The 13,403-nt window shown below is 38.8% G+C and overlaps 1 protein-coding gene and 1 pseudogene across 2 annotated transcripts in view; both read right to left on the bottom strand.

Annotated features, from left to right (window-relative positions):
* Nucleotides 1-13,403, bottom strand: part of LOC310901812 (ranBP2-like and GRIP domain-containing protein 3) — a gene marked incomplete at its 3' end in the record, with an annotated part of 75,395 nt that overhangs the window by 41,463 nt on the left and 20,529 nt on the right. Inside the window, exons 21-24 of the mRNA XM_083842227.1 lie at nucleotides 11,527-11,691; nucleotides 10,566-10,670; nucleotides 9,595-9,659; nucleotides 8,603-8,720 (exon numbers count right to left, since the gene is read on the bottom strand). Of these exons, the coding sequence (XP_083698353.1) occupies nucleotides 8,603-8,720; nucleotides 9,595-9,659; nucleotides 10,566-10,670; nucleotides 11,527-11,691 (453 nt within the window). The remainder of the gene's footprint in view (nucleotides 1-8,602; nucleotides 8,721-9,594; nucleotides 9,660-10,565; nucleotides 10,671-11,526; nucleotides 11,692-13,403) is intronic.
* On the bottom strand, nucleotides 3,344-8,078 carry LOC310892237 (E3 SUMO-protein ligase RanBP2-like; annotated as a pseudogene). Its single transcript, XR_014589218.1, has 5 exons — nucleotides 7,913-8,078; nucleotides 7,620-7,759; nucleotides 5,782-6,055; nucleotides 5,313-5,638; nucleotides 3,344-3,934 (listed from the first exon to the last, which is right to left on the bottom strand). The product of XR_014589218.1 is annotated as an E3 SUMO-protein ligase RanBP2-like (transcript).

Here is a 13,403-nt window from a genome sequence, read left to right as displayed (position 1 = left end):
AATATGAGAAGGACTGCTACCAACTACTTCAAGCAAGACTTAAACACAGAAAGGCCGGGAGACATTTCTTCAAGCATTCTTTGTGTTCCTCATGCAGTAGTTAATATTCCCAAGCTGGCTCCCAAATATCAGAAATCCCCGTTCAAGAGTGTCTACTTATTTAAAATGAAAAAATAAAAGTACTTAAAATAAACTTAGGAATAATACAGTTTTAGTGCGCATTTATCTCGAAAAAGACATCCAAGCACCATTGTTTGGTATTACCATCGTATATTTTGGAGCCTTCACCTTGATATTTCTTTTGCGTTGGTCCTGAAAGGTTATCGTACAAGAAAGCACAAAGACATTTAGCATAACCAGGATTTTCAGTGACAATGTATGTCACGACTTGCTTATTTAGCAGCTAAAATGCCTTGTTACAGAACTCTTATTATAAATTGTACCACTGAAAATGGAAGTGTTTTTTTTTTTTTTCTGCAGCATATACATGTCAATGACAACCATTCATATAAACATCATAGAATATCCGAGTTGGTAGGGACCAAGAAGGATCATCGAGTCCAACTTCTAAAGAAGCAAATGTATTCCTCACAGACTGATAAGGCAATACTGATAGTGTTACATGTAAAAACATTTGAGATACCATCAGATACAGTGATGAGGGTGACACAAAATAAGGGCATAAAAACAGAATTAGATAATCATGTAAACAGCTCCATCTATCCTCACATCTAGGCTTTTCATATCAATGTTTCTAGCTCTACTTTTTCCTTTTAACTTGTAGTCACATACTGAAAAAAAAAAGAATGACAGAAGGGTTCGGAGGTTGGACTCGATGATCTTGAGGTCTCTTCCAACCTAGAAATCTGTGATACTGTTAGATTATATGCAAAATCAGTTAAGCATACATTAGAAGAGATCAGACTTGAAGCAGTTTTCATCATCTTAGTTGTATTTCACTGCCTCTCTCTGCTATCCTTTAAAAGCAATTAACTACAATATTTTCTTAAATACTGCTTTATAACAAAGTAACAAAAAGCTTTGGAGAAACCAATCTAGCATTTTCTCTCATGCAAGCCTTACACTTTAAAGTCTCAGCAATAGCTTTCTAAAGATCAGTTTTGAAAACTACTTGTTGTTCCAGAAAGACAATTCTGTAACTTAAAGGAGAATGTTTCTCAGGAAGAACACAGCATCAACAGCACCACCAAATGCTACCTGAGTTCTATTAAAAGGAAACAGGACAAGTTGTTCTGGAGGAAGTAAGGCCAGATACATCCAGATTTTAGCTGTTAAAGAACAGAAATCTTCACCTCACGTTTGGGAGGGCTCCCGATCCTAGACAGCAATCATTAAAATGGCAAGATACTGAGGAGGTTCGACTTTTCAGAAAAAAAAAATCTGAATTCATTTAATGATTCCCAGGACCCATCTGAACCCCCAACCCAACTATGTGTCTAGCCCAAATCCAGCTTGCTGTCTCTCTCAATCTCTGATTGCTTGTGGGTGTTTGTACAAGATACAACTTCCCTCGCAGCACGAGTTTGGATGCTTACTGTCTGTCTATCCTCTGAGCACACTGCAAGCATTTGACCCATGGAACACCAGTGCAAGAGAACAACCCTAACACTTGTCTCAGATAAAAGACAAAATTAAAGTGTCTTCCTATAGAGTGTCAAAGGCTTTTGAAACACAAACATGGGAGGGGTCTTTGTTGCTAGACTATGGACAGATCAATTTCCTAATCCACCATGCAGAGCCATAAATGCTTGTGTCAGTACTAACGGAAACTGAAGAATCATAATCCACTTCATTTATTCATACTGGTGCAATGGACCTTGCCTTCTCTGGTGCTTTACATTAACATGTAACATTGCAAGGGAAATGATAGCCATCGTAAATTGGTCTGGTCCCTGTGGCAGTCTCTTATGAACTACGGGCTTGATTCTTTGCTTGGCTAGATATGAAAGTTTCCTGCTCCTTGAAAAAGCCTGACCACTAGGCTTCAGGAAAACTCACTAACACTGCCAGCACGTTTTAACGGCAGCAATTGCTGTAGCAGCAGGAGATAGGAAAGAAATGAGTTATGCATATGCTTCATACATGACTTAAAACTTCTAAGACGATCCAAGTGTTACTACACCCAACCGGCAGATGAGTTTTATGAGTTTTAAGCAAAAACGAAGCACCAAGCCGCTCAGGCTGCATTTTGGGGATGCTTACAACCTGGGACGGCAGATTGCTGGGGAAAGAACAAGTTCAGACCAGGATGAGACCCCAGGGTTCTGGATCCCACCCGCCCGTTCCACCACGCGGCTCCACGGCGGCCGCAGCCCCTCGGGGCAGGCAGAGGACCGGCTTCCCGCTGCCTTTTCCCCCGGCCCTCTCAACGCCCGCCCCGGATCCCCGGGCCTCGCCACGGCTGCGCCCGCCCTCACTGCGGCCCTGCGCGCAGGCGCAGGAGGCGGCGCTGGCGGCGCCCGTTGGGGCCGGGGCCGCTGGGCTGAGGGGCCGCGGCGGGCGGAGCGTGGTTAAGGGGAACAACGCCGACTCCTCCTCCCGTTTTGTGGAACTGAAACACGGGAGAGCACAGGAGCGGCTTACTGTTGGGTTACAGCTCAATATAATGGAAACACGGGTCAAGTTTGTGCGCTAGGGGCTTACAGTGTAATGCTTATGTAAGCAGCATTCCCTCGAGAGGCTGAGGGAAGGGTTACTCTCGCTTTCCTCAGAAAAAAAGCATGACAGAAATATGTAGTGTCTATTATCATCTCTAACTTATATACAAATGGTTATTTTGAAAAAATACTGACAGTCCTGGCGCTGAGATGTAAGGTGGAAGTTAAAATAACTTACCCATGCACATTCACCCCTCTATACCACAGCTTTCCAGATAACACTCAAGTAGACAGTTGTCACTAAATGTTACCAGCCACTTTAACATACCAGATACAAAAAAAATGTGTGGGTCTGGAAGGTAATTTCCCAAGCAAGTATGAACTAAATCCTGTGTCCAAGACTGCGCATAAGAACTGCTCTTTACCTTTCAAAATACTCAAGTGCCAAAGAGCCTGCAGACAGCACAAATAGCATCCACCTGACCAGCACCTGACCAGCTGCCTCAGCTTGCTCACTGCTCATCAAAACGAGCATGCTTCATGAACATGCTGCAGTGAGCTTCATGAGCTCACTGCTCACAAAGTTTCGAAGGCCTTCACTTTACTGACCATCAATTAGCACAGATAGATTATCAACATCAATTAGCATGCAATTAGCATGTTCAAAATAAGTATGCAACACATTATGCAAATTGCTTTTCAACAAGCCAAAGTGAAGACAATAGTTATTTTAACAAGACTAAGATTTAATTTTTAAAATTTGACATTCAATACAAATATGTCATGATAACACAAATACACCCAAAATATGCCAGTGTCTGAACTTATTTAACATGCAAAAAAATCAATTAGAACACAAAAAACAACCATAAGCTGTAATTTTACATTTATACATCAGAAGTGTCCTTTTTAGAGAAGCGTCCTTTTTAGAGAAGCTGAAATAATTAATCAATAACATCTAAATACTAATTTATACTGCTAGAACATCTGTATACTCAAAAGCCAGAATTCTATATTTGCCCACAGTCTGTAATGACAACTCTTCCACTTACTAACCCTTTGGGAGAACCAAAGGATTCGATCTTTTTCACAACATCCATTCCATCTTTCACAAAACCAAACACCACATGTTTAAAGTCCAAGTGTTCTGCTTTTTTGAGAGTTATGAAGAACTGAGAGTTATTTGTATCCCGACCCCTATTTGCCATTGACAGCAATCCAGGACCAGTGTGCTTCACCTCAAAGTTCTCATCTTCAAATGTATCTCCATAAATTGACCGTCCACCTGTTCCATCATGGTTAGTTATATCACCTCTCTTAAAAAAAAAGGCACAGCATTTATTCAAATCCCAAAACACCAACCAATAGCACAGTTACATTCTCTTCCAAAATAGAAGAGTTTCCATTCAAAAAACACAGGTAAAACCTCATTCTTAGTTATCACAAGTACCATATTTACTTGTATATAAGGCTTTCCAGCTTCAGCAGCTTTGCTCATGGTAAAAAAGCATTACTGGGATGTTTCTCATTTATTCTGAACACAGCATTTTATCTTCCTGTTCCACATGGCAACTACTCTAAGCTGGTCATTTCCACTGTCTGCTTCCTGCTTCACTCGGCCCTTACAACTGGCAACCACAATTCTCTCTATTCTCAGTCCCTGCAGGCACGAAACTGACCACCCAAAAAAGGTCATGTTACCACTGATCAGTACTTTCCTGTTTCTGTGCAGAAAGTTTAAAGAAAAGAACAATAAAGGTCATACTTCAGATTCAGTTAATACCCAATCAAGACTGGAGAGTTTTTTACTCTGATGACAAGCCATTCGTATATTACTATCCATTTCTGAATGTGGAAAAGATTGTGCCCTGTCTTGAGGGATGTAGCGTTATGCAAAAGCACTATTGTAGCATGTAAGGAATTTGGATTATTTTACCTGTTTTAAGCCATTATACCTCATATTGAATATTTGGAAGAATTTTTGGAGTGAAGGGAAGGTATACGTGAGCAGATATCAATCTCCTAAACCTTCAGAAATTATGGAGAACTTGCTAGTGCTACTAAATGCACACAAAGATTTAACAGCAATGCTGCTCACATCGGGATTCACGAGCAATGCAGGAGGATATACTCAGTTTTCATTAAGAGTTTTTAGGACAAAGCCACTGCATGATACGAGAAATAGAAGACCTTTTTAGACTGAAATTGGAGTATCTAAAATATATGGAATATTGATTTTGCAGTGCAGGTCATCTGAAATATAAAGTGTTCTTCAAAAGGTGGAAAGTAAGTGTTCTTAGCAGGTGAGCATATGGAAGCTCCTCTCTTTGGAAAGAGACGGCTCTGAATGTTCGTTTTGGGAAGCCTTACTTTCCTTGCTGCTTCTGTTCAGCAACAGGCCCCTTGTCTGTGGGAAGAAGAAATCTCTATCTCCATTATTTCTTCTACACTAAAATGGCAGCACTAATCAACACTAAAGCATCAGGCAGCTGGCAAACACAGTTAAAGAGCATTCAGCTTAGGGCAGTACATGCTGCTTACACCATTGCTCATCTCCTTGCAGGGAAAGGAGAAGAGTATCTTGGACTCTAGATTTGTGCTGCCACCGAGCATGTGCTATCCTGTGATTTTTGTAGTGGCACTGTTAGACCAGATGGGTTTCGTTCCCTCAAGAAGTCTTCACGTTATGCCTACCTGACACACAAAGTCAGAAACTATTCTGTGAAATTTGGTGTTCTTAAATCCAAATCCTCTCTCTCCTGTGCACAGGGCCCTGAAATTTTCAGCTGTTTGAGGGACAATATTTGAAAACAGCTCCATGGTTACACGTCCTAAAGGTTTGTCATCCGCAGAAACTTCAAAATAAACAATGGGGTTGGTGTCCTTTGACAGTCCTGCTGGCAGTCCCTTCTTCAGTTTTGACAAGCTTTGCTGGCAGTCTTCAAATATCTTCTTGAAAGTAGCAGCCATTTCTTGACTTTTAAACCTCACTGCAAGTTGTTCTACTTTTATTTCTCCATCTGAAAATAAATCCAAGAACAGGTTTCTTTAGCTCTAATTCCAAATAGTCAGATACAAGTAGCTTTTGTTTGGTATAGTCTCCTCAGAAAAAAGCCACACAAAGATCTTTTAAAAAAGTGAAAAAAACACCAAAACAACCCACCTGCATAATCCGTGGCTGTCCAAATTAAAGCATTGTTTGATGTATCTGAAGGTACTAAATTCATTTCTTTGGTGATAACATGGTTTGCACACACTTTAAGAACTTGTTCCCTTCTCATTAGGACTCTGTAACATTTCTTCTGTGTATGGAAGAGGATCTTTATCTCTCCAACACCACGCTCCTTCCACTGAGTAGCATCTCTATCCCATCTATAAAGTTTGGCTCTCTCTTTGAAAAGAATTTCTTCATCTTCTTCTCCTGATTTTACTTCCACCTAGAACACAGCACAGTAGAGTACCTATGATTTCCCAGAACTGCTGCCACCAGCAGGATTACATCTTACACACTTATTATGATTCTGACATATTACAATGGGAAATTATTCCATGTTTTCCTTTCTTGAATGGTTTTGTGCCAACAGCTCTACAGACCTTCATCATACACTGAAATAAAACGCCTGAGCTTTTCAGAATTTAGGAGCCCAATGAGCCCCAGTGTTTGAAATGAATTCTAGCACTGCAACACTACTTCCCTGTGCTGCACGAGGTTTTACCTTTTGTGTGCATTTTTCTTTTTTAAGAAAGCTACCAATTGTTCTGGCATGTTCCCCCGGAAAATTTCATATGTGCCGACTGATGTGCACACTGAGAAGTGAGAATATAGTGCTATTAGCATTCCAGGTGTTACCTTTTCAAGATTGTTAAAGAACTTAACATTTGCATCTGAACAGAATAAATATCAACTGTGAATAGTAAATTGAGGGCTGACAGCTGTATCTCCTTGTCACTTTATGTATGCATATTACCTGTCTCTAACATTCTTTAGTTAAGACATCTTCCAAAGATATGGAAGACTTGAGAGAACTGGAGAAATAAGTGACAGAGAAGCTTTTCTGAAGGGAGAAGTGACATTGAGGGAGAAATGAAACATCAAGTAAGGCAAGAAAGAAAACAACAAGAGTCCTAATATAACAAACAGATGAGGAAAGGCACACAATTTTTTTTAAGAAGGAAGGAAGGCACGTTACAAACTACGTCAGATTAGCTGTTCAAATTATAGGATACTAAATATTGTTTATTTGTGCTGTGGCAGTCTTCTTTAATAATTACACCGATCTGGAATTAAATTTTATTCTTTATAGAAAGACAAGCTATAACCATCTCGAACTTTTTACATCTTGTTATACACACTAAGGCTAAATACCAAATCCAGACACAAGCAACTGCATTAAGCCTCAAGAAGTTACAGAAGGCTACCTAAAGTTAAGCTTTACTGAAGTTTAAGGCTTTACTTCTTGAAAAACTATTTCTTTTTGAATTAAAAATAGTTTCCTTAGCCTTGTGCAGTTAATTGTGCTAGACCTTTAATGCTCAGTGATTCTAGAAGCCTCTCACCTAGCTTAGAGCAAAAATTTCAAATTGGGTGGCTTTCAGAGAACTGAATCTACAAGTCATCAATAAAAAATCCTAACTGAGTTGCATTAGCAGTGACAATTGTTCAAGCCCCCCCAACACACCTTGTTTTTCAAATATGCTATAATAAATCAAATTTACCTTTTAGAAGTTACTTGTACAAATTTTCATGATCTACACTGAGTCAAGATATAACAACCTGAAATTTTGTATCATTAACTGATGCACCAGATACTTTCCCCCAGCGAGAAGTTGTACCACCAGAATTTCAAACAGCAGGAGATTCTACACAGGCAGCACAAGAAAAAAGGACCGAAGCACAACAGACAGAAAGCATAAGAAGTCAAGGAAAGCATTTATAAAAATTTTCTTTGTTAGCAGATATGCTTATCTTAATGTTCTTTTATATTCTGGAAGTTTCTTTACCTCTGGTAAGGAAACAATGGGCTCAAAGTGGATATCATCATTATGTACGACTTCATCACCGCTATCATCTTCATCTGCTTTGCTGGTTGTCTATGCTCCAAATACGGTTGCTCCAGTATTTGCCCACTTGAAATCTTTATCTACAGTTAAGAGACTTGCATTTTAAACATTTTGCTGAGAAGTAAAGTTACACAAATTTACGTAACTTGACAATATGCGGAAGCTTGGTGCACAAAGGTATTTTGTATGAAGCAGAAGTCCTGTTCAGTATCTGTCTCAGATGCTTAACTCACCTTTTGACCCAAAAGCAAAGTCTCCAGAGTTTCTGGAAGCCAGATCTGCAAATGACAATTCTGAGGTATTGCTGAATCCAAATGAGATGGTTTTGTCTTCTATCAAACAAGATGGGAAAGTCAAATGCTTTTCTAATCCTTTAGGGAAAACATTTCCAATGTCATGTAGTCAACAAGAATAAACTGGAGAAGTCTCTACAATATTCTTCCCTTCCCATAAATTTAAAGTTTACTGTCATTCTGAGAAGTGATGTGCAATTATATTTAAAAAGAAGAGATCTCAAGACCTAGTTCAGTTCAGCATGCCACTTCTGTGCAGATCCACAGAGCTTTAATAAGTACTCACATGGCATTTAACAATAAACCAACAGCATTGCTCTGGAGCAGTCTCATTTGACCATATAAGAATTTGAAACACTGAAATACTTTCATTCCCCTTCATGTTTTCACTAGATTGGTACTCACGCTTCAAATTCAATATCGGTACTACATCTGTTCAATGCAACAGCTAGATTAGATAAACTGTTCTACAGGAAAAGCATACTTAAGCTCCTAAAAAGACAACAATATACGTACCCCTGACTTTACCTTGTGTTGACTCTGAAGAATCTGAATTACTTTCTTTTTTAGTTGTCAGGTTTACAGGTTTGTCATCACCTACTGATAAAGCCTGCAATACATTAACATTACCTGTGCTGGAATCTGGCTCTTCAGCTGACTGCACAGGTGCTATAGCCTCATCAGCTGATTCAGTTGGTTCTCCTTTAGTTGTAGGCACTATATCAGTAGAACTGGTGACATCATTCTCCTGAGATTAATAAGGAGTAAAGCAATAAAAAAAATAAGCAAGAAGGAGCCTAATATTCAAACCACTTTAAGTCAGGACAGTAAGGACAGTCATAATGAAGAACTTCCCCCCCCCCCACAGTGCTATCAGTTTCTTTAACTACAACAGCAGTACTGAAGACGCCACGAAATAGGCACCATATTAAGTTCCCTGACTCCCACTCCGCTACAGCCCTTCTAATGCTTCAGAACTGCTCATTACTCCGTTCAACGGATATTTTCAGGAAACTCTGGACAAAAACAAGCTGTGCATCTATGCAACTATGCCTCCTAGAGACAACATAGGTGGCAACAAATTCTACTGAAATTAAGGTGGGTTCAATCTGGAAACAACTAGAAACCAGGGGCCCACACTAGATGAAATTAAAGATGGCCACCTCAATTCGCATTAAAAAAAGTTGTAAACAGCTAGGGAAAAAAATTGTTATTGGAAGCTTTCTGACAGTTTAATTTCTTTCCTGACGCTTACCACACATTGGACACTAACTTTACAAGAGACCCAAGTACCTCTGAAGCAGTATGCTTCCACAAAGATGCAATTTCTCTTTGAAATCTCTCTGAAATCAATTAATTCTTGCATACATGTTCAGAGGGACATTACTAGCCAAAGCTGTTTATATTAGGAAAACAGCTGCACCTCCTTTCTCTCCCTGAGAAACTTCAGATCTGAACCTCAGTTCCAGTGTCAAAGACTTGAGGCACAGTCAGAGGATTCAAATAACTTTTCCCCAATACATGTTTTATTCCCCACAAAGCGAAAAGTATCAGGTCTTACGAGTGTGAAAATACTTCTACAAATTCAATGACAAAAAGTTGTATAGAGATTTAGTTCATACTTTAGCGTTTTCAGCAGTAACACATTCTCCTTCAGTTTTCAAGTCAGTTTTGCCTGTGATGTCTCCTGCAAAGAATAAAAATTAATAGAAAAGAGCTGGTAAGGCAGCTGACTACTGAGGTAATTTTGGGCAACTATGTTATCAAATAACACCGTGATACACGGGACAACGTAAAGTACGACTTCAGGAACTTTTCAAATAGCATCATTATTGAAAGAGCGGAAGGGTAATTCCGCTCAGGGTGGCTAAAGAATTGTCATTTTGCAATACCTGGTTTTCTATTGCTATCAGAGAGTTTCCAAGCAACAATGTGAAGTTCAATCTTGCAACTGCCACTACTGCTAGCTTCCTTCAACATTTACTTATATTTCTGATAGCCCAATATCTACCACCTCTTTCTAGCACATAGAACCACACATCCTCAAAAAACAGACCTCCTTTGTTACAGTATCTATCCAGATACCCACTTATGCAACACTAAAGTTAGAGGCACTTCCAAAATAACCATTAGCATGAAAACAAGCAAATTATCTTCTGCACTTGTATTATTACTACAGAGACCAAGTACTTTTTTCCTTATTGAACAGCATTAACTCACATGCTTATAATCTAAGTCTACTATCAGCAGAATTAAACATTCAGAGCTGTAGACAAGTTGTTTTTTTTTTCTTTTGGTCTTTCAAAGGCATCTTGCAAAGCTCAGCTCTTCGTATTCAGAAGAAAGGCAGGAGTTTCCAGGTAAGAAGACAGTTTGATGTTCTTGTTTAAAGGCCCTCTAAAATGTTCTTTTCATTCAGGTACCACTTACTGATAACAATTCAACATACTGAGGTTAAAGATGCATTTTAAGCTGCAGCTTTTCTGATTCCAGTGCAAGTGTTCCTAAAACTATCTCAGGAAAAATCAAATTAACCTCAGAGCCCGGGTGTCCTCTAGATTTAGAGCTTAAATCTCAGTATAAAAAAAGTTACCTGTTGTGTTTTCAGGCATATCTTTTGCAGAACCCTGCAATTTCCTTTTCTTTTCTTGATAGAGTCTTCCATTAAGGTTCTTAACAGCTGTTTCATAGTCTTCATCTTAAGTATAGGAAACAAATGTAAGTTCTCAGGCATCGTCCAAGTACAGAGAAGTCTGTTAAGCCCTTCAGACTCACAAGCCTAGCAAGCACACACAACTTCTGCTAATGTTTAAGTTTCACTCACCAGCAAGTAAGCCTTCACTTCCTATTTTGCATGTGTGTGCTTTGGTGCACTCTTGACTCTTTTTCAGTCTAGATGTGTGGCATGGGTTTCATGCTTTCAGAAAATCTATTTCTTATTAATTTTATTAAGAGTACCACTAAACACAATTGGGAAGGGAGATGGAAGATCTTTTGTATAAAATCAAGCAAGCCTAGATCTTTGTGGGAGGCTGCTCATCATCTCTTATTTCCTGTTCAGTGAAACGCTTCAGAACTGCAATTTAACCAATTGCTACTGAGTAAGTTAAGAGGAATTTAGTTGTATACAACTAGAGTTGATGTAAAATATTCAGTTTCTCTGTTAAGAATTTGCTTTAGAATAAAGAGAAACCAGTCTACCATTTATGGAACCTGAGCATTTTTATTTTTGATAAAGGCTGCCTACCACTTGACTCTCAAAATACTTAGAGATACGCCTCTTGCTCGAATATTTATGTAGTCTTACCTAACCAACTACATTAGCAATGAGTCAGAGCACCCATATAGCACCAATGCAAATTCCTTTTTGTCATTCCTGGCCCTCCCTTGTTCTGTCCTGAAGACTCAAATGTACATCTTTGGCACAAACGAAGATAACACAAACATTACCGCCCATCAGTCCAAACTAGTATTAGAGCGTCTATTGGTTTTAATAGTATTATACCCTTTCCCAACAAAAAGGCAACACAAAGATCAATTTTGACACTCCTTACCATCATCCTCCTCACTCACATATCCAGGCTTATTCTTATAGCAGAAGAATGTTGAAGGTAGTTTAAGAAAGCCAGCAAGAGCTCTCTGCTCAGGGGTAGGTGTTAACTCGTAAACAATTATAACCTCATCAGTTGGAAGATCATCTTCTGGCACTGTCTTCTCAGCTTTGTACAGAAAATGAACAAAGCATTAAAACTAAATTAGTTTAGAACAGGCAGCAACATTAGTCCAACACTGCCATTATTACAGAGCTGACTTAATTCTTAGGTGGTTAGAAACATACATATTCGGAGCCTACATATTTTTATTCAACCACAGGAAACAACAGTTAAAGTTACAGAATGCTAGGACAAAGCATGCTAGAACTTAATAATTTCTGAACTGCATGCCGAACTACGACCTGTTCTATTGCCTTTGAAATTCAAGCCTCAGATCAGTATCAAACCTGCATTTTTATATTGTTAGAAGGATTATTTATGTCCTTACACCAAAGGAAATAAGATTATGGAAAAAGAGCCATATAGGTGTCATCCAGAGAGGTGGAGAGGAAAAATGCAGGACTGAAAAAGAAAACGTAAAGCCACCTACAGCAACATGTACTATTGAATTGCTTCAAGTGTTTGAAGTTCCAGAAAATATTAAATAGCAACTGAGCAGGACTTATTTCAAATTAGTTAATAAAAAGCTCAAATTTCCCATAAGTAATCTCAACTTAATTACCATAGCAGCTGCTGCTGAAACTTTTAGTGTTTTAAGAGTAATCTCATAGCTTCACGTTACTGGAATAACAAAATACTGCTATCAGCGTAAAGTTTAACTAGCTTTCCCAGCAAGGACAAATACTATTGCTGATTTTATTATACAATTTCTTCTGCTCTCTCCTTCAACATCAAATTGCCTATTCCACTTTCACTGAATAAACACTAATAATCGAAGGTTAAAGCTAATAATCTCACATCTTTATGCATAATAGAATAGAAGCAAAGAGGAAGGATGCATCAGTTTAAGGGTCACATGTGGAGTTCCTTTCACTTGTTTTTGTTTAGAGGGGTAATTTACAAAGTAAAGGCTTAAGAGAAACACATTGGTTAACTATTAATAAGAATTACCCCATAAGCACATCAATATCCATATATCATCTGTTTCCAAGAATCATTTGATTGCTTTAATAAGTCAGCCCCCTTGATAACACAATAACATACTGCACTAGAGGTCTGCACTAAGATAGTCAGCAGAATTTGAAGTGGGCTCTCAAAAGCTCACTGTTCTTTTCATAATAAAATATTCGCCAGCTTTGTGGCACAACGTAGTCAAGGTGGAACCTAAAGCTTCAGCTAGGAATTAATCAGTTCCTGAGGAACACTGATTTTCCTGCTCAAGCATTTTGACATTCATTTCTGCAAAAAGAGACAGGGAGAGAAGATAAATTTAGTGTTCCTAGACATGCCCCGATACTCTGGCACAACTGACATATTAAAATAAAGCTGCTTTTTAAAAGTAGCTTTCCCATTTGTATCTTCCAGCAGAGTAAAAGCAACCTAAGTAGTACTAGAATAAAAGCAGCATTCGAAGTTCTAAGCCCCAGTTCAATTATAAGTGCTTTTGCAGTGTTGCCTGCTCCACATTTGTCCCAGCTGATTAACTTCTAATCAAGGGGAGTCAATCACTTCAGGTTCCTAATATAGCATAGAGAGAAGCTCAAACTCATAGCCAGCAGTCTTATCTCAATAGCTCTTCTGAGCCTGTATAAAGTAAATGCAGTACTGTGTTACAAAGGTAGGCAGGTATGCTGCCTGCTAGCACATGCTTTATTCATTCAGATTAGTTAAGCAAGTGTCTCACTTTGGTTGAGTAAATATAAAAACTGAATAAAACA

The sequence above is a fragment of the Anser anser genome (genome assembly GCF_964211835.1).
Source record: "Anser anser genome assembly, chromosome: 1".
NCBI classification, from domain to species: Eukaryota; Metazoa; Chordata; class Aves; order Anseriformes; family Anatidae; genus Anser; species Anser anser.
Note: the sequence above shows the minus strand (reverse complement) of the source record. Positions and strands in the feature narration are given on the sequence as shown.